The sequence below is a fragment of the Leuresthes tenuis genome, unplaced genomic scaffold (assembly GCF_036924035.1).
Source record: "Leuresthes tenuis unplaced genomic scaffold, fLeuTen1.0.hap1 SCAF_7, whole genome shotgun sequence".
Taxonomy (NCBI): domain Eukaryota; kingdom Metazoa; phylum Chordata; class Actinopteri; order Atheriniformes; family Atherinopsidae; genus Leuresthes; species Leuresthes tenuis.
The window spans coordinates 26,119,586-26,147,509 of NW_027325361.1; the positions used below are offsets into that span (position 1 = coordinate 26,119,586).

Consider the following 27,924-nt stretch of genomic DNA (forward strand, 5'->3'; position numbering starts at 1 on the left):
CTTTATATTTATTATTTTTAAACAATAAATAAACACTAATATTAGCTTATTTTACCATCTGCATGCAATCATCCAACAAAACAAATAGCGAGGGTTAAAGTAGAATTTCGAGGCCAGTCGCAGTATTTCAATGCGTCACACGAAACCCTCTGCGCATGTGCGAGACCCTCCCCGCTTTGGCGACTCCGCCTGTCCTACGTTAGTTAGCAAACCGTGTCCTGTGGGTGGTGAACAGCGTGCAGCGGTGATGTCAACAACATCGAGCAGTGGGTCAGCAGCCACATACTGTGTATACTCTATCTTCATACGTGCTCACACACACAATAACCTTAACGGCAGCAGTGAATGTCTTGTGATCCATTTTTTTCCACGAGGCATTCAGAGTTCAAGGTTTAAGAGGATAACGAACTGTTAACGGCTCATTTTTTTGCTAGCACTAGCATGCTAGCTTTGAGAAAAAGATGGGAATCATAGTTATTTTACTTAAGACAGAGAAGGAGCAGATACATGTATCGCCCCAGGTATGTTTATGGGACTCAATGGGTTTGATTTTGGTTAGGGTTGTTAAAACTTTTGCTCAGATAAGCGAGATATTCTTTGTGACGCTAATATTGGTGTTCTCTCCTCTAAGCTAGTGCACACCGATTTTTAATTAATTAAGTTATAATTGTCATTATAATTGTTGAAATAACTCAATTTCTTGGCCTCGGGTAACATAAATTTGAGTGGTTCTCACGGCCACCTCTTTTATCTTCATTAATAATGCTCTAATTTGAAAAACAGTTTCTGTCAGTCAAGAACAACCAAACATGTCGAGTCAGAAAAGCTCAGTGAAGTACACACATGTCAAAAAAATGATAAGCATGAACTCCATGTTTCATGCATGTGCACATAATGTAACATTATCCGGTTGTAAAACATTTGCATTAGTTTCAGTTTGTGTGTTTCTTGTATTCTTTTTAGATGAGGCTTACTTTAAATTTTATATAGCATGTCAATGGTTCCTGTCTCGTCCTCTTTAGCTAGAGATGCTTTAAGAGTTCATGAATTCACAATCCCAGATGTCTCCTTCTTAGAGAATATAATAAACCATGATCACCACTGAGGCCGCAAGAGAGTTCCAAGCCAAAGAGCGCAAGTACAAAGAGCAGCTGAAGAGATGCTTATCATCGGCTCTGTCTGCAGACCTGAGAAGGTAAGACGTGATGCAATCCTCTGGCCCACAGAGGCATGGGGTAAGGTCTGTTCTTTGATAAACGTCAATAGGAATGATGCACATCCTAAAGAAAGCAATGCAAAGTAGTCAAAATAAAAAGCTCATTGTGATTGGGTTCAGTTGATTTTTTTTTTCTTTTTCATTACCTCCTCTTTTAAAAGCCCTTGAGGAGACTGCCATGGACCAGCTGCTCATAATGAACTGAGAAGAAGACGACCCAGATTTGTACTGTCAGGACAACTGCTTTCAAATAGAAAGCATTTACAAAACTTTTCTGTATACTTTTTTTTTTCCTTTTATAGGGTTTTTCTTTATTCAGACCTGTAAAATGACTTATTAATGTTGAAAAGTACAAACCTTCTCATGGCTGAAGATGAGGTCACACAGAAGAAGATTTAAATCTAGTGAGACCAGAAACACATCAGGAGTGAGGACTGCATAACTCATTGACAACAATCTGCCTTCTTTTTGCTACAGGAGGGGGTCCCCCCTCGTGGTGGAATGTGGCATTGCACGTTCACGTTTGTTTTACTTTTTCTATCTGTAGGTTCCATCTATCTTTGTTTTATAAAGTCTATGGTTTTTCATGGTGGTTGGAGCAGATAGATTGCAGAGCCCCACCACTGTATGCATGATAGATGTGTCAGAACAAGCTTGATGTCAGTGAAAGGTTTATAATTGGGTTATTTTTGGATTCCATGGATAACAAACAAGATTGACAAGACACCATGAAAATTTCTATATTTACTTTGTATAGCTGATTTTTTTTATGTTCATTTAAAAAGTGACTTGGAATATGGGGGAGCCAAAATATATTTCTGTATTTTTTATGTAAAAAAAAAAAAGTTGGAGGTGCTAATCCTCCACTAAGGTGCAATTTAACCACCGCAGACATGGGAAAAATGTGATGCCGTTAAAACTGCAACATTCACAGCTACAATGTGTCTTTATCCTTTTATTCCAGCTTTTTGTATGAAAGTAAATGAAAACGGTCTCAAGGGTTATGAAAAAAATAAGGGTTATCAGAGTTAACTGGGATAATGTTACTGTGTAATGATTGTTCATTGTTTACTTTGTAACAGTAACACTTAAACCATTGAGCAAGTTAACAAGACATTTCATAAAGTGGAAAAAAAGCTTTAACATTTTCTTTTTTTGTAAAAAAAACCAAAAAACCTGTGTAACCCTTGTTTCCAGAAAATTTAATAACAATAAACGAAAGCAGAATCCTGCCATATTTTAGTATTAAATGCTGCAACATTGACTGGAAACTTAAAGCTTACATGGAGATTCATGTTGAGTGGTTCAGTTTGAGCACCTCTCATTAGGTTGAAGAAAGAATGCAAAGCCAGCATTTGAACTCTTAAAGCACGGACTGTTTTCTGGGCCATTCAGATCAGTCATCGAGGCTGGAACTGAACTGCCTGTAGCCTCGCATTAGAATTCGGAAGTGGAAAAACAGGCCATCGGCTGAATCTTTGAAGCTCTGAACTTTCTTTATTGTTGCCTTTGAAACATATATTTAACATGAAAGAAAATTCCAGCTTGCCTTCAGCTTTAGTGTATTTTGCATTGTGTTTTTAAGTTTGAAGGAACTGCTCCTGAGAAATTGCTGCTCACTTTATCTATCCAGGTTGCTGGAGGAGGAACTGGAAGCAGATGTTTCCCTGTATGCAGGTTCTGGTTCAGTCCGAGCACACAGAGCTGTACTATTGGCCAGAGCCCCTCATGTCCTACAGGGACGGATGCGCAAAGATTCCATCATCGTCAATCTGCCTGGCTACGAGCTCCCTGCACTGAATGATTTCCTTCGGTAGGCACTGAGGTCTGTTGCATTTGCTGATTTAGACCAGCTCCTTTTGCTCCAACAGAAGATGATTTTTACAGGTTACCTGAAAAAGTGGTGTGGCGGTTAGCAGCGTCGCCTCACAGCAGGAGCGTTCCTGGTTCTTATGCCAGTCGGGGCCTTTCTGTGTGGAGTGCGTGGCCTTTCTGTGTGGGTTGTCTCCAGGTACACTGGGTTCCTCCCTTCGCCCAAAAATATGCACATTAGGTTTATTGGTGATTCTAAATTGTCCCTTGGAGTGAGTGTGGGTGGTTTGTTTGTCTCATTCTAGTCCCATAGAAAATGGATGGCTGGAGCCTCAACTGCTGCTTTATCTTAGTTGGCATACACCAGTGCTAACCTTTATCTGTTAGCATTACAGTTTCAGTGTCTCCCTGCCAGAGGGCACCAAGTGATCTTTATTTAAGTTTCAAGGAGCACTGCAGCTGTAAAATAACTGCACTTCTCATTTAATTTTAATGTTAGTGTTGTTTCCAAACTGTGATTATAATCGCACTGCTGTGAGGTCCTAGTGTTGCAGTTGCATAGTTTCAGGAAGGTATTGCTGTGTAGCCTTAAATCTAATGATTGTGTCTCATTAGTAACAAAGAAATTAGAACTGAAATAAATCTTCCTTCACTGGCTACAGTGCCATGGACCAAAATATTCTATTTCAAGCCCCTTTCAAACATGGAGTGTTTTACTTGGTTGGCTTTCACAGATATGTTAGTGCTGTTTTTTACTGCAGGAGGGTGGTTGAAGAAATTTCTTGATAATAATCTTATAAATAAGTTAAATAGATTTATTGTATATGGCTTTTTTAAATAGAAAGAAAGGTATAAATGCTGTGAAATCTACAGCTAACTGCAAAACTGCTTGCAAAATATACTTGATAACAGCTCATTTAGCCATGTGCTTGAGAACCAGACTGAATTGGTCCACACTGATTTGGACATAGCAAAGCTGCCAATGAAGCTGTGAGTGGACTAGATAAATTCTCAAGGTTGGTCTAAATGTTCAGGGAGTGACTCTGGTTCCAGACTTCATACAGGTGGAATGTGTTGAGTACCTTTGGTCTCATAGTAAGTAGCCAAGAAGGTGTAATTTCAGTTCTTTCATCGGAACTGAAATTAATCAGTTTCCTGTTCAAATACATATATAGAAGGAAAGATGGGTAATGGCAACATTCCCAGCAGATTTTAAATGGCTCCAACTCCAGTTGTTCATGCTAGAACATTTATTTTTAAAGTTATTCTTGAAATAAATGCCAAGTGCCCATATTTTACTTAACTCTGGTTTGCTCACTGTAGTTGTTGCTGTTGTCCATTTTAGATATTTTCTCTTATCGTGCTTCCAGCGGAACTATGAGGGGTCAGAATCAGTTTTTCTTCAAAGCAAAAAATAAATGCATAGTAGGTGCATCTTCCAGAGAGACGATCTTTAAATACAAGACTTTGTATCACTATTGCGGTCTTCCTCCCTTCTCAGAATTGAGGCAGTTCCTTAAGAGACAACATTTAGTTCTATAGGACACAAACTCATGCTATCATGCTAGCTGTCACCTTATCGTGGTGGGGGAGTTTGCGTGCCCCAATGAGTCTGGGAGCTATGTTGCCCGGGGCTTTAAGCCCCTGGTAGGGTCACCCAAGGCAAACAGATCCTAGATGAGGGACCAGACAAAGAACAGCTCAAAAGACTCCTTATGATGAACAAAAAATTTGGACCTCGTGATCCCTTGCCCGGATATGGGACACCGGGGCCTCCCCTCGGAGCCAGGCCCGGGGGTGGGGCCCGGCAGCGGGCGCCTGGTGGCCGGGTCTGTGCCCATGGGGCTCGGTCGGGCATAGCCCGAAATGATTACGTGGGTCCCCCTTCCGACGGGCTCACCACCCGTGGGAGGGGCCAAGGGGGTCGGGTGCGATGTGAGCTGGGTAGCAGCCGAAGGCAGAGGCCTTGGCGGTCTGATCCTCGGCTACTGAAGCTAGCTCTTGGGACGTGGAATGTCACCTCTCTGTTGGGGAAGGAGCCGGAGCTGGTGCGCGAGGCTGAGCGGTTCCGGCTAGATATAGTCGGACTCACCTCGACGCACGGCTTGGGCTCTGGAACCAGTCCTCTTGAGAGGGGTTGGACTCTCTTCCACTCTGGAGTTGCCCGTGGTGAGAGGCGCAGAGCAGGTGTGGGCATACTTATTGCCCCCCGGCTGTGTGCCAGTACATTGGGGTTTACCCCAGTGAACGAGAGGGTAGCCTCCCTTCGCCTTCGGGTGGGGGGACGAGTCCTGACTGTTGTTTGTGCCTATGCGCCAAACAGCAGTTCAGAGTACCCACCCTTTTTGGAGTCTCTGGGGGAGGCACTGGAGAATGCTCCTACCGGAGACTCCCTCGTTCTGCTGGGGGACTTCAATGCTCACGTGGGCAATGACAGTGAGACCTGGAGGGGTGTGATTGGGAGGAACAGCCCCCCCGATCTGAACCAGAGTGGTGTTATGTTGTTGGACTTCTGTGCTGGTCATGGACTGTCCATAACGAACACCATGTTCAGACATAAGGGTGTCCATATGTGCACTTGGCACCAGGACACCCTTGGCCGCAGTTCGATGATCGACTTTGTGGTTGTATCATCGGACTTGCGGCCGTATGTCCTGGACACTCGGGTGAAGAGAGGGGCGGAGCTGTCAACTGATCACCACCTGGTGGTGAGTTGGCTCCGCTGGTGGGGGAGGATGCCGATCAGACCTGGCAGGCCCAAACGTATTGTGAGGGTCTGCTGGGAGCGTTTGTCAGAATCCCCCGTCAGAAGGAGCTTTAACTCCCACCTCCGGCAGAGCTTCAACCATATCCCGGGGGAGGTGGGGGACATTGAGTCCGAATGGGCCATGTTCCGTGACTCCATTGCCGAGGCAGCTGATCGGAGTTGTGGCCGTAAGGTGGTCGGTGCCTGTCGTGGCGGCAACCCTCGAACCTGCTGGTGGACACCAGTGGTGAGGGAAGCCGTCAAGCTGAAGAAGGAGTCCTATCGGGCCTTTTTGGCCAGTGGGACCCTGGAAGCAGCTGATAGGTACCGACAGGCCAGACGGGCTGCGGCTTCGGCGGTTGCTGAGGCAAAAACTCGGGCCTGGGAGGAGTTCGGTGAGACCATGGAGAACGATTTCCGGACGGCCTCGAAGAGATTCTGGTCCACCATCCAGCGTCTCAGGGGGGGGGGAGCGGCTCACAGTCAACACTGTTTACAGTAGGGACGGGGCTTTGCTGACCTCAACTAGGGATGTTGTGAGTCGGTGGGGGGAGTACTTCGAGGAACTCCTCAATCCTACCAACACGTGCTCGGAAGAGGCAGAGTCGGAGAGCTCGGAGACGGGGCCTCCCATTTCTGGGGCTGAGGTTGCCGAGGTGGTCAAAAAGCTCCTCGGTGGCAAGGCCCCGGGGGTGGATGAGGTCCGTCCTGAGTTTCTCAAGGCTCTGGATGTTGTAGGGCTGTCTTGGCTGACACGCCTCTGCAGCATCGCGTGGACATCGGGGACAGTGCCTCTGGACTGGCAGATTGGGGTGGTGGTCCCCCTCTTTAAAAAGGGGGACCGGAGGGTGTGTTCCAACTATAGGGGTATCACACTCCTCAGCCTCCCTGGTAAGGTCTATTCGGGGGTATTGGAGAGGAGGATCCGTCGGATAATCGAGCCTCGGATTCAGGAGATGCAGTGTGGCTTTCGTCCTGGCCGTGGAACAGTGGACCAGCTCTATACCCTCGGCAGGATCCTGGAGGGTGCATGGGAGTTCGCCCAACCAGTCTACATGTGTTTTGTGGACTTGGAGAAAGCGTTCGACCGTGTCCCTCGTGGAGTCCTGTGGGGGGTGCTCCGGGAATATGGAGTGCCGGACCCCTTGATAGGGGCCGTTCGGTCTCTGTATGACCGGTGCCAGAGTTTGGTCCGCATTGCCGGCAGTAAGTCGGATACGTTTCCGGTGAGAGTTGGACTCCGTCAGGGCTGCCCTTTGTCACCGATTCTGTTCCTAACTTTTATGGACAGAATTTCTAGGCGCAGCCAGGGTGTTGAGGGTGTCCGATTTGGCGACCTCAGAATCGGGTCTCTGCTTTTTGCAGATGATGTGGTTCTGTTAGCGTCGTCAGGCCGTGACCTTCAACTCTCACTGGAGCGATTCGCAGCCGAGTGTGAAGCGGCTGGGATGAGAATCAGCACCTCCAAATCCGAGACTATGGTTCTCAGCCGGAAAAGGGTGGAATGCTCTCTCCGGGTCGGGAATGAGATCCTTCCCCAAGTGGAGGAGTTCAAGTATCTCGGGGTCTTGTTCACGAGTGAGGGACGAATGGAGCGGGAGATTGACGGGCGGATCGGTGCGGCGTCTGCAGTGTTGCGGGCTCTGCACCGACCCGTCGTTGTGAAGAGGGAGCTGAGCCAGAAGGCAAAGCTCTCTACTTACTGGTCAATCTACGTTCCCATCCTCACCTATGGTCACGAGTTGTGGGTAGTGACCAAAAGAACAAGATCGCGAATACAAGCGGCCGAAATGGGTTTCCTCCGCAGGGTGTCTGGGCTCTCCCTTAGAGATAGGGTGAGAAGCTCAGTCATCCGGGAGGGGCTCGGAGTAGAACCGCTGCTCCTCCGCATTGAGAGGAGTCAGATGAGGTGGCTCGGGCATCTGGTTAGGATGCCCCCTGGGCGCCTCCCTGGGGAGGTGTTCCGGGCACGTCCCACTGGGAGGAGACCCCGGGGAAGACCCAGGACACGCTGGAGAGACTATGTCTCTCGGCTGGCCTGGGAACGCCTCGGGGTCCCCCCGGAAGAGCTGGAAGAAGTGGCCGGGGACAGAGACGTCTGGGTTTCTCTGCTCAAGCTGCTGCCCCCGCGACCCGACCCCCGGATAAGCGGCAGATGATGGATGGATGGATGGAGGACACAAACTATTCAAGATACAAACCTGATTTTATAAACACAGTCCTCTTTCTATGTGAGTCGCTCTGCTCACGTTCACTGCTTTAACAGCGATCATTATAAGGCCTGAAAAAGTGACGCATATTCTGGAATGAATGGGATGTTTTTCAGGTGGAATAAGAATAAGAATGCCTGTATTTGTCCCACAGTGGGGATTTCTTATGTTACAGCAGCACCAGCAAGAGATAAAAAAAAAAACCAAAACAGTAAAAAAAAAAAAAAAAAAAAATTATTTGTAACAATATAAACCTATAAACGCTTTACTGTGTACTTAAAAATGTTTCTCATGGAGCAACATGTCTGCATACAGAGCCCTTTGATCTGTGCAACTGAGAAGTGAACATTTAACTCTTAATTACACCCTGTTGCGTATTTTTTTCCTTCTCACTTTTTGTCAGAGGTTGTCTCCTCTGTTCATCATCTTCTTGCTTGCTTACCAAACACTTTTTTCTGTGCCACAAGTGGTGTGCTATATTATCTTTCTTTTTAGTTACAAAAGAAATAATTCACACATATTTGAACCACAATAACTTTATTAAATCGAGGGATCAGCGTGCATAAATGAAATGCTCCTCACACAAATAACCAACCCAAAATAAAATTTTAAGCCACAGATACTTTTGTCTGTGCAGATGTGGCACAAAACTTATATATCCAAATAAACAATAGGCTGTAATAGGGATGGAGTGATTTTTGATCGGATCGTCTATTGGCGATTGACAGTGGCCATGATCGAATGATCTGAAGACGGGGCCGATTTCACATCCCTATTGCACAATTGGGAATATATCTGGTTAATATATTATTGCACATTAAACTGTTTCAGTCTTAACTGAAATAAAGGCAGTTAAATATTTAAATATGTCTGAAAAGGCTTGTTTTAATTAACTTTTAGAGTCTAACCCCCTGCAGGCAACTGTACACAGCAGACCAGAGCATGCGAACGGCTGAAAGAATCTCAGATTCGAAGGGCTTCGTGCCAGAGAGCTGCGCGCCACACCCAACAGATCTTCACAGTTCCACTGACTCAGGTGAACAGATCAACACGTGTGTGTTTATTCTGAGTTATGTGACCATTCAGCTGCCCTCCTCCATCCACTTTCCTCACATCGTTTTGTCTGAGTCATAATCCACTTAGAAACTAATCGCATTAAAATCCCTGTTGTTGTTACTGCTAATTACAGCATGGCTGTGCTGTGGATAATACATGATTTAGCACTTATTATATTAAACTAGTCCCAAAGCCTTTCTCTCCCACCTGTCCTTCCTCATTATGTATTTTAATTTCTTTGCAGGCGCTGCCGTTCTTGAGCCAGCCTCTGGGCTTGGTGCCGACTTGCTGCATCTTTACCATAGAGGAGTGCAGTGTGACATCACCATTCAAGTGGCAGGGCAGGTCTTCTCCTGCCACAGGTAGAGCTATTTATGGTAGCATTACAGCCTCTGTATCACCAAATCTAGTATGCATTGAGTATGTATTCTCAATTTTCTGTGAGGTCCATCTGGTAAAAAATTATTGTGATGTATCTTTGATGTTGGAGGTAAGATAAAGATAAAGAGTAGAGATCGGATGGACTCATATGATAAACGAAAGCAGATAGCAATGTGGACTGAAGGCAAAAGTAAAGTATGATAAACACTTTTGTTTATATACTGTTTATTTATGTATCAGTGAAAGTACAATCAGACAAGTCTCCAGAGACGAATAAACACAGCATTTTTTCAAAGTCACTTCAGCACACACAATGGTGTGAAATATTAGATGGTGGGCAGATCAGACATGCAACTGCCTGCTTTATTGGGTTTCTAGGGCAATTCTGTGTGCGCGGTCTCACTATTTCCGAGCAATGCTCAGTGGAAGTTGGATGGAGAGCTCCAGACAGTGCATCACTCTGCACGGGTAAGATTAATACACCAGCATCATCTACACAGGACACAGACATCAGTGACACAGCTCCTTTCTAGGTCTAACAATTCCTCACATCCGTTTTGAATTACTGCATATAGTGCATTAATAATTGATGCCTCACCAAAGGCTTGACTCTGCACTGTATGGGTTCTCACTCACAGTACCATATTTTAACTCACATACCCACCACACATAGACACTGGTGGAATCTTAAATAGTTGCAATGTTTTCCTTGTTGGACACATAAATGTCTTTCATTCACTGCTTGCTGATGAGCCCCCATAACCACCCTCCTCCACTGCAGCCCGTAGTTTCCTTTCAGAGCAGCCAAGACAATTTCTCCTCCGGGGAGAGAAGTGTCACTTGTCTCAGCATTACTGATCTGAGGGTAACGGTGGAAGACACGGCTGTCAGAATGGAGAGTGGCTGTGTTTGAAGCACAGGGGAAACCTTTGAGGTGGTCCTCAGGCTTCAATGACACACATGGAGTGGTATATGATATATGGATTTAGTTTAAAGGACTCTGCACAATACCCAATGTATGCTTGAACTGGTGTGGATTTGGGGACAGTTTTTTTATGTCAGCCTGTGATACCCCAATTAAATAATTTTGTTGGTTACCCTTTTTAAGCTTGGGGCCTGATGAGATGGAAATTTTGCTCCAGTTCATATATGGAGCCATTGTGGATTTGCCCATCGGAGCTAGTGCCAGGTATTGTACGTAAACAAGCATGTGGTTTAAAATCATGACTAGATAGCAAACTGATCTGTCTATGATGTATCTTGTCCCGCAGTCAAGTGGTGCTGGCTGCTGACATGTTGGGTTTGGAGGGGCTGAAAGAGGTTGTGGAGATGGTTCTTACCCGAGACTACTGCCGCTTCTTCCCTAAGGTTAGCTGTACCAGAGCAGAGAGTACCTTTAAATGATGGTTTATATTTTTGTTGAATTTTCGGACGTGTCATGCATGAAGTTTATATAAGATTCAGATTTATTTTCGTCTTTAGAAAGCAACATTAAAATATAAATTTTTTAAGTTTTAGCACAGTGTCACCACATTATTTGCAAAATGATGCTCGAAACTCATCCGTTTGATGAAATGTCCAATTTCTGTGTGGGTCAGAATTAGTCAGATGTGTGCCTGAAAACCTTTGCCTTTATTTCTCTTCCTTTCAGTCGGTGGGTATTTTTTTTTTCTTAAACTTGAAAAAACGAAAGACGTGTGTGTATTTGTTTTTATCCAACGAAAACCAAATTTGGTTGTTATTTTTTCTTTTTTTGTTTTATACTTGATGACTTTGCCAGCCAGTTTAGTTTAAATTCTTATTCTTGTCTTTAAACTCCTTCTCTTACCATCTTACAGTAGTTAGTTCTGATGTATCCTCAAAGCTGTTTTGTTTGCCCCCCCCCCATGTTAGCAGCCAGTTGATGGGGTTCAGAGAACAGTTCTCGAGTGTCTATCTCTCACGCATGCCTTAGGCCTCCAAAATCTGCACATGCTGTGTAAGAGGTAAGTGTCTGCACACAGTACCAGTTTCTACAATGTCATTTTACTAGACTGTACAGTAATGTTTACAGCTTATTACAAGATATTATACACAAACATTGGGAAAAGTGACAGTATTTTAATTAACAACCTTAAAGATGGAAATCTTGTCAACCTTAAAAATTCCCAACCCCTCGCCTTGTCATGTTAATTGATTTGTTTTGTGCTTTACATTACTTTCTGGTTGCTGGGTAACCAGCTTTGAGTTAATGCTTATTTTTCTTTAAGAAGCCAAGGGCAAGGGTCCTCATGCAAACTGTTCAACGAGAAACTAAGAAACTAAGAAATGTCCTTGGAATATCTTTGTATTTCCTTTTAACAAATTTTACAAATTTCTCAGACTTCAAGTATCCCATAAATGTTCCTTGAGGTTGAGGACAGGTGACACTGGAAAAACATTCATAAGGGTCAGACTCTTTGGTCCTCAAGTAGTTCTTGCATAAAAGTTCAGGTTTATTTGGGCTCGTGTAGTATGAAATCTGTCCATAAAGATGCAAACCAGCGGGTGTATTTTGTCTCCAAAGAAGTAAGTGCCTCCTTTCTTTGCTCAGGGTGGAGTCAGTTCTGTGAAGTTTGTTACCATCCAAAGGTGACTATTTCTTCTCCTGGGTAACAGCCTTTTGTTATTGCTGTAAATCTCTGATTTGGTTTTATGCAAAATACCTTTGTTGTCATATCCAGGGAAGTTTTGCACCCTCTTTATAAAGAGGGTGCTTTGTAATTGTAATTTGACATGGCAACATGATGAGGGAGAAGCAGTTGATCCTTCATAATCTGTCTTTGTTTAGTAGTGCTATCTCCAGTGTAAGCATAGCAGAGAAAAGTAATATCAAGCTGAACACTGAAATAGAAAAATTTTGTGTTGTTTATTTGACTTTGGTCTATCTGGTACTATACTTTGACGCCTTCAGTTTAGGCCTGATTTCATGCCTTTTCTTTCCTAGAATTACATTCTAACCTCTTGCACTTTGATGTCATGTTTGTTCAGTATCACAGTGATATTTGTTAAGTAACGTTCTGCTGAAAACTCGCATTCATGACAAAACACAACATTTAGGGCACAGACCTAAAATACTGTAGTATCTTAAATGTTATTGCTTTGCTTTTGAATATTTGTAAATCCTCAAACAGATTTTGACGCATTTCTGACGTGGTCTTAGATTTTTGGACCCTGGAGCTAATGCTAAGCTTCCATTCTTATATTTTTTATAAGCAGCAATGCTTTCCTCACTTTCCTTCTATTCAATTGTGTGAAACCAAATCTGATTTCTTCACTTTGGCTTCTCCTTTAGCTGACGCCTATAGTTGATGTTGCAAACTGCAGGGAGCAGACAAATGTGTGAATATAGGTCAGGATGATAAGATTTGTTTATCCAGAATAGAAGCTGGTTCTGAAGTTCTCATGCGATGTGGTGGGTGTGGATATGCGTGTACAAGCGAAGTGGAGGATGCTGTTGCCATGTTGTCTCTGGGGATTCTGATAAGTCACGCCACTATGATTGTGAACCAGATAGCACATCTCTGTGCAGCAGTGCATTACTGAGCTCCTTACTCATTCTGTTGTTGTAGTCTTAGAAGTCCTTTTCACTCAGAGCGATTCACATCTCTGCAAGGATAATGCTCTCATTCGCATTTTCTTGCTTATACTGACCAATGTAAGCACTGTGTTCATGTGCAAATGAACTGCATTAAGCACAGTCTAAACAGTGTTTTTCTCTATCGTGCACATGCTCACACTGTTTCTCATTCTCTGCTTGGGGAAGCAGCTGATGTCTACAATGTATGTTTTCAGGTGGGTTGCTGAACATTACGTTAAAACCTGGTGTGAGAGAAACTTCTCCCTCTTGTCCCCCGAACTCCAGAGAGCCTGTTTAACTGTTGTAGCTGAAACAATGGTGAGTTCAACCCTCCCACTGCCATTGGCTTTGCTGTATTCATGTAGAAGCACAAATATCACCAACCAGTACGCCAGTGTATTTCCACAGGAAGGAAGTTTGAACATAATCCAATCAAAGATGAGCTTTATTGAATTGGCAGTAATTAAAGACTGAATAATTTAGGAATGGGATGCAGCGGTAGACAGATGGGGAGTGATCCAGGCTTGTAATTGATTTGAGTCTTGAGCCTGTCTTTCATCTCTGCAAAGGTGGCTGTGTGCCCTCTGAATAAAGCAGTACAAGCCAAGTGTTCAGTCTTGACAATCAGAGCTGGCAAAGAGCGGTTACACATTCTAGGGAATCCCCCACTGATCAGTAGGTGTTGGGAAGGAATGAAAGAGTGTTTTTTATTTTGTATGGCGCTTATTTGACCCTCTTTTGTGTTCTGACGTAGAGCGGACTTCTTTAACTGATAGATATTTTAATTCAGAATGTGCAGAAGTCAGTAACCGTGCTCTGTGGCACTGAGCAGCTGATTGGCAGTCTCCCTGAAGTGAAGTGGGCCCAGCAGGTGAGGAGCCTGGCCACAGAGCTGCAGGAGGAGAGCCTACGTGTCATTGTCCAGCACCTCCCCAGAGTCATCCACACTCAGGCCTTCCAGGACCTTTGCAGGGTAAGGAGGCAATGTAGCCACGCTAATGTGCTCTGATTGACTGTGACGGCCGTCGCAAATGTTCAGCATACTGTAGGTTCTTATGATCTTTCATTTTCTTGGTGTTTGCCATTAACTTACAGAGGGAAGAATTTACCAGAGAGCCGACATTGTTGAAGAAGCTGTGTTTGGCCATCAAGGAAAATGTAACTGTAGATAACTGTTGTGATCTTTTCACTGCTGTGCACCGTCTGTGTGGAGATGACATTGAGGAGGTTTTTCACCTGGAGCAACAAAAACAAGAGGAGGTAAACTAAAACAGATTCTTATTTATATCATCTATTCTTATCAATGTAAAGTATTATTTCAGTTCAGACCTCTTTTATGTTGTGTGGTTAAAATGAAAACGCTAGCTGCTGTTAGTCATGGGATTGGGAGTATAGCAAGTTCATATCACCTAAAATTAAGTTTATCTTGAAGGACATCTTTGTTACCTACTGAAGAATTTCAGGTTTCAGTATATATTTATGTACCTCATTTCTATGCTGGGGAAATTCATGAAGCAATGTCTGAAAGTAAATAAATGTCTGGATGCCTGGTCTTGCTTCAAAGCAAGATTTGTTTGCAAATCACAGTGATGAAGACTCCAATCAACATCCTGGTTGTATACAGACACGTTTGTACATAAAATGCTTTAACTTTTGTAAATAAAACAATATTCATTCATTAATTTAAAAAACATTATCGTAAAGACTCCACTGTGAAGCTCATGTTACACTATGTGAGCACAGTGCTGGGATATTTGAAAGTGTTTTAGGACACACTTTTTGCCTCTTCACCATCGTATTTAAGAAGTTTTTTCCCATTTATCACCTCGATATAGAACATTATAGGACTGCAATTTTGACAAATTTAAACATTGAGGAAAACTTTACACATCTTTTCATCAGAAACATTGTAAATGCTACTTAGCCCATGTTTCTAAGCCTGGATTCCAGTTGTCTCTATGATTGCAACAATCCATTTGGCTCTCTTTCTGAATGTGTTGGTACATGACAGATTTCCCCATTTTAAGATGTGTTTTCAGTGTTTTCCATGCAGTAAAAACAGTCCACCATCATTGGGTCAGCTGTCTTTTTGCCATTTAATGGATGTACCCTGAGCATAGTCACATGTCTGATTATGTCACGTGCATTCCCTCTCTATTTATTGTAAGTTTACAGTTTATGGTTGTCAGTTTATAAATGGATTTTGCAACGCTGGTATTCAAAATTTCTCACCACAAGGGGGCAGTTTTGACAAGGCGAATGTTTACATTTTCATTTAGGAATAATTTGTGCCAATTACAAGTCATATGTTTTTCCAGCCTACCAGGTGACATCAAGAGAGAAACAAAAACTATTTTACATTGATTCTGTTGTCTTTTAATTTCAACTGACACCTTTAAATTTTTTATCATACCTGAAAAATCAGCAAGAAAAGCTGCCATATAGCAGCTAACCATAGGATGTACATATGCTAATCTTTATCCCACAGATAATACTGAGCAGGCTTGGCACAATAGCAGAGCTGCATTTACATCTGTACAGATGACGTTATACGCTTTTAAAGAATCCATCCTTGTTATCTCGCTGCTGTTCACACATACCAGAGGCAGTTCGGCACCGCATTAATACATACAAATGAGACCAATGAATACCAATATTGTGGAATCAGCTGAGCAAAGTTTCTAGTTACAACGGAAGCTGCATCCACAAGTCTTACAAAACAAGTTTTTACTTGCCAGCCCAGAAGAAAGCTTGCATGTTCAGCATCAGATTTCAGTTCTTTACTACTCACAAACTGTCTCCAGTAAAGAACAACACCAATATTTACTCACGTTTTGGCACTTGATAATTTCGTATCTTTACTGCTGCTGTATTTTTGTGGGAGGAGGAGGTGGTATCGAAGGTAATGTTCGCTTGCCAGGGACATCTACTGTTGTTGTAATTTCTTTGTTTTCACAAACTGTTACTGTTGCTTCTGCCAATGCTTCCTCTTTCTCTGTTTCACAGTTGTATATCTCAGCTGTATTGCACATAGGTGATGTCCTTTTCACTGCTTTTTCCAATTCTTTTGACAGCCATAGGTGATTTCTTTTATGTTTTAAACATTTCTTACTACAAAGAGCAAGTATGAAAAAGCTTTTTTTTTGTTTCTAATTTATCCAAACTAAAGATGTGATTGCTTTATTTTTCCAGAGAGATTTTAGCTGTCCTTTTACTTCGTTCCTTTCCTTCTACTGAACTTTAACTAAAAATCTTATAGCCAGCAACAGCCTTCATGTTCTTTCCTGCCCTGTGGATGCAGCATATCCTACATGTTTGGAAGAGCTAGCTTCCCAATTAATTGCCCTGTTAGACCAAAGTAAGCACCTCAGGGTGGTTATGTGTTTGGGTTAGTCTGAATTTATATGAACACAGGTAAGCGTGACGTTTATATGAAAATGTGCAAATCTGGAAAGTGTGATATTAATTCTTCCTGCATTTGCAGTTGTCTTTATGGAAAGATTTGTTTAAAGTATAATCAAATATAAAAGTTTGCGATATGAGTGTTGGCTTGACAATTATAATTACCGGTATTCGTACTAATGAACGTCTACTTTAGATATTAGTTTAAAAAAATAAGTCTGGTGGAATTTTGCATTTTTCTTAAAGTCACCAAGTTTTAATCCTGTGCAACAATTTCCCTTCTTGCTTTCTGTAGACCTTTAGTGTACTTTATTAGTAAACCAGTCCCTTACACAGGGTGCCATTATGACCACCTATGTCTAATATTCAGTTCTGTGCCAACAAACAAGCTCAGTGTTCCAGCATATTCATCGACGCCCTGTCACTGAATGTTCGTAGATTCTGTCTCTTTGCATCACTGTCAATAAGGAATCTTCACTGCTAACCAGGAGCACCACACATACGTTTTTACATATCTGTTTTCCCCACATCCCAAAACGCTATTAATGCATATCAAGTGGTCACTCAGTGTTTAATGTATCCTAAAATTTCCCACGCTTTTGTGTTACAAAATAATCCGTATTACATGCTTCATCTGTTTATTCACCCATTATGATAAACAGGCCCTGTGGGTTATTTTAAGGAGTCCTGGAGAGGTTTGACGTAAGCAAGCGTTTACTTGTTGACGATCTTCTGCTTTGGACTTCCACTAGCAGATATGGGGCTGTATTACAAAAACATCCTATCTCACAGTTCCTGTCTTAACTGTTTGGTTACCATGGTAATTAAGGTTAGGACCTGATTTAGGGGGAAAAAACATTACAGATGAATGCTTCCTATCCCAAAAATATGGACAAACTATTTATCTCTTTTAGATGCTAATTTTAAATAAAAATGGCATGATATTTGTGATCAAATGTGGAGTTAGGATAGGATTTCTCAACTTTGTTAACCTCTCTTCTGTGTATAACCTCACTTGCACATACATGTGTGTGCCTTCAGTTCAGGTCATACTACCTCTGGATGACTTTTTGATTTTCTTGAAAGAGCCATTCTCTCAAATCCGTGTTTAGAATGATGCTTTTATAAATACACACCAATTGCTACTAAATATGTGTTAATCTGCACCAGATAACGGACAGAAAATAAGAATCCTCTCCTTGAAAAGAAATGTCTCCATCTACAACCCCTGGCAAAAATGATGGAATCAGCACACTTGGAGGATGTTCATTCAACTTTTTTATTTTGTTAAATAAATCGACAAAGCATACATAGAAAAAAAAAAAGATTTTTAAATGAAGAGGATACAAAAAAATGAACAATAAAATTTTTGCCACGTGTTTTTACAACCGCAGTGCCCAGCTGTGTAAGGAAATTGTTTTACCCTTTTTTCAAATGGAAGGTAAAAACTATAAGAGATTAACTATGATCAGCATTGGGAAACAGAACCCATTTAATGGTAGTTAATATTCTGTGAATCAGTTTTATTACAGATTAAATAACTGTCTTCGCAAGCACGTTGTTTGTGAGATGAGCTTGTGAGATGACTTCAGGAGAAAGTGACCTGGCTGCACAAGTTAAAGCACATAACCCCTGTAAGTACTGTACAGTATGGTGGAATGGATTAGGTTGAGGGAGACTGTGACGTATGCCAGAAACCTTCACTAATCTGGCCGTGTATCTGCAGTTGAAGGGTGTGTGTTGTTTGAAAGACGTAAGCGGTAGAGAACAGTGGTGGCTCCTCACTGTCCTCCAGTTTTTTTATAGTCAGATGTGAAAACGTGATGGTCAACTGTTAGTGACATCACAGATTTTGCTCAGAGGAGCTTAAGTGAATTCTGCAACAGAGGCAGGGGCAGGGAGGGAAGGAAGGAGGGTCAGACAGAGGGAGACAGGAGGAGGGAGGGTATTTGTTGCCATGGTGAAAGGTTCTCGGAGCAGCTGCTGATTCGCTTGTGCTTTAGCGCACCCCTTCCATTCTTCTCCTCTCCTCTGTATTACCGCCAGCCGTTCAGGCAAGAGATTTGTATGCTACGCGGGCGGCTCTGGACCTTCCTACTTCAGACCTTTTATGCAGTTCGCCACACGCAGGGATGGGAGACACTGTCATCCAAACACAAAGACAGGATACTTGCAGGTAAAGACTGATATTCTATCTTATGACTTTCTTTCCCCTTCCACACACAATAATCATACTGCAGTGTATGTCGATGTATGTCCCCCCCCACCCCTCCCATGCTAACCCAGCCTATTACAGAAGCAGGAAAAGTCTATCGTTAGCTGACTTGACTCATCTTGGCTTCCTATATTACAACAACCTGGTCACAACTAATCCATTTACTGTCTGGCCAGAGCTTTTATACGTGATATTGTGTCAGAAGCCGTTTGGCTAATGAGTGCACACCAACATGGTAAATGCACCAGATGCGCCATGCTTGTTTTCAATGGGTTAAAGCTTTGACTGCTACTGATGTGGGTTGGATATATTAAAAAGCCTCCCTCAAATCCAAATAGCACACTACTTCCTTACTGTTGATAAAGTAATGTTTTGAAATGCACTGCATGATGAATTCATTTGGCATCCTGTAACTGCCTGCTGCTGTTACCTTTCTTGTCGCTGTATTCAGATTACAAGACTTGCATGCAAACATAAAAGAGAGTATTTATTTTCTTTATTTGAACTGATGGAACAGTTATATAAATCTGTTATTCATATATATATATATATATATATATATATGCATATGCTTTTTCTTCTGAGAGTGCTTATTGGACATGAATGACTGATCAGTCCATTGAGTTATTGTTTGTTTTGTTGTATTCTGGGTGCAGAAATGGGAATTTGTGAATGAAAAAGATTGGCTTGATTTGAATAGTTTGTTTTGAAACTTTATTGTTGAATTAATATTACTTTTGTTTATTATTTTTTTTTGACAGATGCTATTGATAAAGGAGACAATCGAAGACTTGGTAAAAAGCCTGTATTCACTAGCTCACAGGTAACATTAAACGATTTCTTAATTTATGTGACTTATTTTTGGAATAAACAAAAGAAACATTTGACATTTTATTTGTTAATAAGGACTCTGAATTCAAATGTGACTTTTGCTGATGATGTAAACTTGTAAAAGCGAGGCAGTTTAAGCTCAGACAAATTCATATTTTAATCCCTGTCCGTCAGTATAATCTGTGGTCATCAGATAATATATGTCATGAATGTCCCACCCTCAAAGCAAATACTTACAATATAAATGAGCAGCAGTCTCTCTCTGAACACACGTATAGCTAAGAAATCATCCAGATTGATAAAATGTTAGGCAGGAGTGTCGAAGGGCAGTGCATCTCCTACAGATCTCTCAGGCAGAGCTTTCATGCTGTCAGAAGTTGAATTAGGCCTTACTTTTTGTTTTGATTGTATAAAAATCCATTCTAGAGAAGAAACACATCCCGATCAAGTATCAGTTTCAGTTTCTTTGGCTGTTATCATACATAATGTTGAATGTGAAAGAAGCACACAACAGGATGTGCAAATGAGCGTTCACTTAAAATTTCCCAGAATAGAACAGATTACAGCATAATATCTGGTAGTTTGTTTGGTAAAGTGCTCTAATATTACTCAGTCTGGTTATGTATTTTTTGCAGATTATCAGTGTTGTAATACAGTTATGTGACTGCTGTGCTTATTTTCATCTTGCAGCCAAAGGCTGTAAAATGCCCTACTTCCCTGCCTGAGAGTCCTCATGTGCACAGGACCCAGAGGGTGTCCCAAAACAGAAATTCTTCCTCTCATAGTGCTACATCAGCCATGAAATCTGATGGACTTGGTACAGCTAACAAACCCGGAGATGGTCACCCCTCCAAAGTAAAGAATGTGAAGAAACCAGGAGACAGGAATGTGGGAACAAAAACAAAGGCAGCATCAGCTGGCTCACCAGTTGTTAATGGCACTGGAGCTGCAGGGGCCAAGTGGGATGTAACTAGTGCAAACGAGTCCAGAAGCTCTCAAGGGGCTAGAGAGCAAGAAAAGAAGCCAAACCCAGGTGCAAGACCTAAAACTTCTCCCCCAAGCTGCACATCCACAAGCCAGGCAACAGTAACAAAGGCTCAGAAAAGCTCAGCAGGAAAGCCTGACAACTCTGCTGGCACCACCCAAGCCCACCCCAGCGATTCGTCTGCGTCAGGCAGTGCTTCACCAGAGAACGGTGCCAGCAGTCCCCGCAATGAGACCCACTCCATTTCAGGTTTACACTCTTTTAATGACTTCTTTACATTTCATCAGTGTGACTGACACCTCTTACTATGTGGTGCAACACTGCAGCCAAGCTGAAGTGTCAGTAAGTCAGCCCCAGGGAACGGCAGTCTAATTAGTATGATCAATGCTGCGCTGTGGCCAAGAGGGATATTTGGAAGACGAGGGATGTGTCATGTATGGATGTTGATTTGTCAGGAAACAAAGCACATGCAACTGTCCTTGGCAGCCTGCTCTTATCAGTCTAACAGCAGAGGTCAACGCATTTTACAGCTGTCACACAGGGTGGTGTGTCTGATCACTTTGACCTTTTCAAGAGATGTTGAAATCCCAACTGATTTTGCTGTTTAAGGCTGATGTTGTCCTCAGTTGTTTGTCCTCTCCAGTCTTGATAGTATAAACACAGCACGTGTCCCTGTGCACACTCACAAAGCACATTACAGGGCATTATCTTATATGTGACGCTGCTATTCTGGAAATTGTTTTAGTATTTTATGAGGAAAGATAGATGGATGTATGGAAAATATTACAGTCAGCAATGTTCTCAAAACAGTTTGCCCTGATAGACTTGTGCTCACAGCAGCTGTGCATGAATTTCATGTTCTATGTTTTAGGTGCAAAACCCAAACACCAGACCAAGGCAGTGAATAAATCCCCTCTGACCAAACCTCCTCAGAGATCAGAGACATCAAAGATCAGCAGGTGAGATTTGTTCCTATTATCACAGTATTTTACCAGTTAAGACTTTATTCAGATGCCAAATGTGTGACATTATCCGCTCAGATGTTCTCTTTGCGGGAATTTTGGGAGAAGCAAGTCAACAATCCAGCGAGCCTTTTGGTTCAAAATAATTTTCACTGTATTGTACAGTTTACCACTCAAACTATGCCTGTTGTTTCTTTGGTATCCATTTGTTTGATATTTGTCCTGATACGTTATACTGAAGTACCAACGTATCACTTAAAAAATGACTGACTTTTGCTGTTAGTTTTCTTTTTTTGTATTTTCTTAAGGTCTCATGTGGTTGTCAGAAGGATCCAAGCAGCTGTGTAGCGTGTTTTAACAAACCTCTTATCTGCCCTTCAAAGATATTAAAAATATCCTGGGAAAACATTCCTCTTTGATAGTCTTCCCACAAAACAAGCATAATATTGCCAGTAAATAGTTGAGTTTGTTAAAAGCAGAGGAAGCAAAGGAGAACATCTTTAAACAAGAATTTAAGCAACAGCTTGAAATGGATAATCAATTCCTGTCTCAGAAGCTTGTCCTTAATATGAAGGAATAAAAATAACTATATTGTTTCCAACTAGTCATGATTTACTTTCCCTCTAGCTCTGTTTGTTGATATTTTTGTATCGATGTGAGCCAAAGGTTTTTGACTAATAGGGATCTTTTGGTAAAATAATTTGTTGCTTTATGGTTTTGCCTGTCTGTTTTACCAGTCCTATCAATAAGCCAAGTGTGAGAGATAATGGTAAAGCCAAGACTGGAGCAGCAGAGAAGCCTTCTGGAGTGACTGCAGTAAGAGCAGACACCAAAGGAAGAAGCACACCAGACAACCATGGTGAGATGTTCAAAGTCTTCTTAAATCAGTCGTCTTTCAATAAATTGTCCCAAGGAATTCATGTTTAGTTCTGTTTTAACTTTGGTTTAGTTTCCAAACATGGAGCCTCGATGAAGAAAACAGCTTCTCCCAGAAAAGACGACAGCAAGGATGGGCTAAAATCCTTAGGAGCTGACAAAGCCATCAGTGACGCTTCTAAAAAGAAGATCACAAAACCTGCATTAACTGGTGGAGTCTCAGCTAAATCCAGTGCTATATCAGCAAAGGTCTCCTCAGCCCCAATTAAGCAATCTTCAGTAGTAGCTGCCAAGTCTGGACCAAAGACGAAAAGTGCTACAGAATCATCTACTGAGAAAGCTTCACCAAAAGCCTCCAAAACCTCTGCTGCTGCATCCAAAAAATCCGGAACTAAAGGAAGAGAGGCAGTGAATAGTAAAAAATTAGACTGTAAAATTGAGCTTGCTGAAAACTCTGGTGATGCTGTGGAGAAAAAAGATACTGCAGAGCTGGTCCCCCCTGAGCAACCTGCATCAAACAGTTCACAACAAATAAATCAGAGCATAGGAGACTTGCTTCATTCAGAACCAAGCCCTCAGCAGACTCTCTGGAAACCTGGCACACAAGCTACAAACAGTGTTGGTGCAGCCGATGAGATCAGTGTTACACCAACTGCTAACAACATCCCCCATGTCAGATTCACTGAAGCAGACGCTTGCAAACAGACAGATGGGAGTAAAGTGAAGCAGTCTGAATGTGGTGTAATCCCTGCTCACATCAGTGGAGGACAAGCTCATGATGTTGGTTCGCCAAATTCCCCAAGAGACACAGAATGCCCAATAGACACCCCTTGCAGCATGGGCAGCACAGACACTCCATTAGAAGACTCCTGGAGTGCAATCCACTATCAAGTCAGCCCAGAATCCGAAACTGGCAGCACACACACCACTTCCTCCGACGACATTAAGCCTCGCTCAGAGGACTACGACGCAGGAGGCTCACAAGATGACGACTGCTCTAACGATAGAGGTGTGTCCAAGTGCAGCACCATGCGCTGTCACGACTTCCTGGGTCGCAGCAGCAGTGACACCAGCACCCCAGAAGAACTGAAGACGTATGAAGGCGGAGCTGGGTTGAGAGTGGAGGTTCGGTTGCGTGGCAAAGAGGCGGAGACCACCAGTGAAGAGGAAGGAGTGAGACAACGTCCCCGGTCCTGGTTGCAAAGAGATGAGGTTGCAGTAGAGGAGAAGCTCACAGATGCTGAGGCCACTGTGACTGTAAAAAATGTCCCTGACCACCAGCTCCTCTCCTCTGAGGAAGAAGAGGACAATGATGATGAAGAGGAGACTGAAGATGAGAGGTCAGAAGTTGAAGTGATTCTGGGTCAGGCTCCGTTGCTGCCAACAGAACCCTCTCAGAACTTTCAGGGAATTGTCAACCTTGCTTTTGATGACGACTGTGTGGACGTGGAGAACGAGCAGCCCGACTACCAGTCCACTTCTAACTTCCGTCGGTCAGTGTTACTCTCTGTGGACGAGTGTGAGGAGCTGGGCTCAGAAGAAGGTGGCATCCAGACTCCACCTCAGCAGCCAGATAAAGCTTTGACTCCTTGTGATGTTTTCGAGTCTGACTCGACAGCGTCTGAGTTCAGTCATGCTCCCTTTGGTGACCAACAGAACCACCTGCAGCACAATCTCGAAAATACAACTATGAAGCACAAAAAACATGAAGAGCAGAAACGGGAAGAGAAATCTGTATTCCTTACAGAGGTCCAGGACCCCTTGCAGGAGAGCAATCATGTCCAAGTGGAGGAGGTGGAGTCCAACTGTCCTGTTTTGCACTCTGACACCAGAGACCTGCCTCCGCAGGAGCGCCCATGCCACCTGGCTCTGCGGCACACTGAACAGTACAATAGTGGGATGAGCAAAAATCTCACCAATCCCACAGAGAGCAAGAAAGCTGATTTACATCTGGACTTAAATGAGCATCAGCTGACAGGGGGCTTTCCTGTAAATGCTGCACAATCTCCAGCAGGTAATGTATGATCTACGGCCCCTTCTTAGACCCCAAATCCAAACCCATCTTACCTCCCTAAACTCTATCAATTAGGGTGTAGTTTATCCCTGTAATATTCCTTCTCCTTTGCTCTGATTCCTAGACTTCACCTACTTCCAACATATACCTTATCCCACCTTCAGAAAAATATTTGTTTGTACTAGCTTAGTTACTAGTTACCGATATAAGCTCAAATTCCAAAATAATACATGGTCGAAATTTAATAGCTAAGATCTTGCTTCCGTCTCAACCCATTGGTTGTGGAGCTTTTTTAGATTTCAACGTTCTACATCAACATTTTAAAGACAGAAGTTGATGTTATCAAAACAATCACTCAAATCTGTGCATTTTAAACAACTCAATTACCTTTGGTCAGAGGCATCAAGACTGTGGTAACTCAATATTCTCCCATTTATTAAAAAAAAAAAAAAAGAAGACAAAAGCAGTGTAAAGACTGATAATGCATTTATTAAAAGAAAAGAAAAAATTCTGCCTATGACTTAGTTATACCAATGCACTTTTATGTACATAAAAAAAGAAAAATGATTATTTTTTTCATTTCTTTTATGCAGTAAAAGAATATTTGGCCTTTTAAAGCCATAGATCATTTATCATAATTTAAAGTGCTCTGTACAGCATTTTGACATCAATATATCAAAGCTAGATTAATTTAGATTTGTTTGTGTAACTGCCTGTAAAAATAAAAAAATTATAATAAATCAAATAAAATTACACCTTTTCTTTATGCCACCGAATCGTCATGAACTCCACCGATCCCATGTCTTTCTGATGCCGCACACATGGCTTCTTCTTTTGAGTTACTATCAAGGCAAAATGTGTTTTCCTTGCAATTCACTGCAGTGATGCTGCTTGGAAAAAAACTGAAACTTCTAGCTACAAAAAGTCTTCTTTCTCTGTGCCGTTAAGCACAAACAGCTCAGGATCCTACAGCTCAGTACACTGGTCACTGCTTGGCTTCTCGTTGGTGGTGTTCTTTTATACAGTCATTATACACATATCTGAAATTATCTGAGATTTGTTGATGTTGAAATGCTATATGTAGTACCTTTTTAAAACTGTGATCAGATTAAGAGCAAGTATTGATCTTTATCAGATTTCTGGTAACTATCTGCCCTACAGGTCCAGATATACAGAGTATTTGTACAAAACAGAAGATGCCAAACTGCTTCGGCTTCTCAGAAAAAATATATATATTTGGGGAAACTTCTTTTGCACCTCCTTGCTGTTTCTTTTTATTTACATTCAGGAATGTACCTGATCCTCAGTTTAGTTGTTTTTGGTTTGTTTTTGCACTGCACACATGCATGCTACTGTTGCAGTTCATTTGTCATTCACATATACCATCCTTCAAGTATTATGTTTTGGTTTATTTTTCCATTATCTCCTGTCCTACTGAGTCGACTTGTGTCTAGATAGGTGTCCATTTTTTAAGAAAAGTGTTTTGTCGTCTGTGAGCCTTTGTTCTATAACTGTGTAGTATCAGCAACCTCTGTAAAGTAAGTGATGTGTGTCTAGAGCAGCTGTCATGTCTCTCTTTTTTCACTATCATATTCACAAATAGAAACCCTGCAGCACCGTCGCAAATGTTTTATCCAGATGCTAAAGTGAATTGTTTTGTTTTCAGCATCAGATAGTGATTAGTTAACCTCATTTTTCATTTAGAAACCTTTAGAAGTAGAAAACATAAAGAATGTCAAAGGAAACATGGTGTAATGCCATCTTTTGTGCTACTGAGCACAGCGCTGTTGCTTGCATTTGTGTTTTTGTGACAGTATTTAGGGCTATTCTTTAGGTCTGCCTGTTCAGAGACCTGCATGTAAATCTCCGAACATATCAGTTACTCCCTGACAAATGCAAAGTTCACTGGTGCTGGCAATGCATGGCTTACTTTGCTTAAACAGGTGGTTAAAGAGATGCATTCAGAAAAACATTCCTTTGTACATTACCTTTAAAGCATTTGTCTATCCTTATGCTTATATTTGAAGTGATGGATACATTTTTATATTTGGTAAAGCTACTGCCATTTAACTGTCAATGATGTGATCATCGTATTGCTGCTTCTCCACTGTGTTGTCTTCACCTGACATCACTATGGAATCATTTTGAAAGGGCACAGCTGCATTAAGGGTAAACTTTCTGTTATCTGTGTTTTTGTTTTAGTAGGCAGTGATTAATCTATGAAATGAGAGAAGAGCTTGTGGAGGAGTGATTCAGTTTGTCATTTTGCAGTATTGTCAATTGTTTTTAGGGGACAATGGTTGTGACAGATTGGATCAAACCTGCAAACATGACCGCCGACCATCCAAAGCCCTCTCTCCCATTTACGAGATGGATGTGGGAGAAGTATTTGAGCACTGCTCAGATAAGAACAGGAATGTAGAACAACAGGTGGAGGAAGAAAAGGGAAGCAGGGACAGGGACAAAAGTAGTGAGTTTGCAGAGCGGGACTGGAGTCTGCTCAGGCAACTCCTCTCAGAACACGAATCAAATCTGGACATCATAAACCCTGTGCCTGAGGAGCTCAACCTGGCCCAGTACCTCATCAAGCAGACGCTGTCCCTGTCACGGGATTGCCTGAACTCTCAGGCCTTCCTGTCCCCAGAGAAAGAGACTTTCAAACGCTGGGCAGAGCTCATCTCACCCATAGAGGACTCCTCCACCAGCATCACTGTAACCAGCTTCTCCCCAGAAGACGCTGCATCTCCACAGGGGGAGTGGACCATCGTGGAGCTGGAAACGCATCATTGACCACACAGAGAAACCTGCTGGACAGTTTACGCCTTCTGTTTGAACTTAGAATGTTGTTATATTGACTGTGTCTTAATTTATTGTAATTTATTATCACAATCTGTTTCTCTCTTAATGATGTTGTCTCTCCTGGACTGTACAGAACTCTGGACTTTGCAGCAGTTTATTGCATTCCATATTATGCCCTGAGTGACTGTTTCTTGACACAAAATGGGCTGTTATGCATGCTGATATTTTTGTATGTTTGACTGTTCAGTTTGTGTCACTTCGAAGACTGCAGAGGAGATTACGACTCAGAAAAAAAATTACATTTCTTTCTCAAACTTTCTTTCTCTGTTGTCTTATATATGGTTTACTGAAGTTTCTTAAAGAAAAACAATAAGCCAGCTGGCTTGCATTAAGTGTGAAATAAAGATTTGTGGTTATGAAAAGGTGAACACTGATTAAGTCTCAGGTTTATTCCAGTTTTTACAGCACACACCGCAGAAGTTGAACTCTGCCAATAAAAATGCTATTAGCAGGAGAAGCACAGGTGCAACTAATTTACACTGACTGGTTTAGTCCTCATTCATTTTATTACTTATACTTGTGCTTATTTGATTAAATTATGAGTTAAATGGCTCCAGTGGTAAATGCTTTATATGAATAGGTAGGGAGATATTACAAACACCACCAGTTGCTGTCAGTATTATTTGGGGCACACCTGCATCCACAAAAATGGCTATTTAAGCTAAGTAAGTTTTGAGATATTGGATTAAAAAAAATAGAACTCCGCCTTGTTTCTGAACTTCTGGTGTTTGACATTTCTAAACAACAACAAAAAGATACCT

The 27,924-nt window shown here is 42.1% G+C and overlaps 1 protein-coding gene across 5 annotated transcripts; it reads left to right on the forward strand.

The window, feature by feature from the left end:
* Positions 1–179: 179 nt before the first annotated feature.
* On the forward strand, positions 180–27,531 carry btbd8 (BTB domain containing 8). Of its 5 annotated transcripts, none has more exons than XM_072390164.1 (19): positions 180–270; positions 1,077–1,195; positions 2,850–3,029; positions 8,902–9,020; positions 9,285–9,402; positions 9,800–9,889; positions 10,530–10,610; positions 10,693–10,789; positions 11,315–11,406; positions 13,235–13,337; positions 13,810–13,992; positions 14,115–14,279; positions 18,468–18,597; positions 19,398–19,459; positions 20,158–20,701; positions 21,324–21,411; positions 22,152–22,273; positions 22,364–24,304; positions 26,595–27,531. In XM_072390164.1, exons 2-19 carry the CDS (start codon positions 1,092–1,094, stop codon positions 27,092–27,094), a joined length of 4,719 nt encoding a protein of 1,572 aa, XP_072246265.1. In that variant the 5' UTR covers positions 180–270; positions 1,077–1,091; the 3' UTR covers positions 27,095–27,531. The 5 variants fall into 5 exon arrangements, with proteins under 5 accessions (XP_072246265.1, XP_072246264.1, XP_072246267.1 ...); XM_072390163.1 differs by having other exon boundaries at positions 189–521; XM_072390166.1 differs by having other exon boundaries at positions 189–521; positions 20,158–20,662.
* Positions 27,532–27,924: the final 393 nt, after the last annotated feature.

Excerpts from the sequence above, each read along its gene's own strand:
- btbd8 (XM_072390164.1), top strand. The coding sequence starts at position 1,092 with ATGATCACCACTGAGGCCGCAAGAGAGTTCCAAGCCAAAGAGCGCAAG. Across the intron at positions 13,338-13,809 it reads CTGTTGTAGCTGAAACAATG|AATGTGCAGAAGTCAGTAAC; the intron begins GTGAGTTCAACC and ends ATTTTAATTCAG. Across the intron at positions 19,460-20,157 it reads CTGTATTCACTAGCTCACAG|CCAAAGGCTGTAAAATGCCC; the intron begins GTAACATTAAAC and ends TTCATCTTGCAG.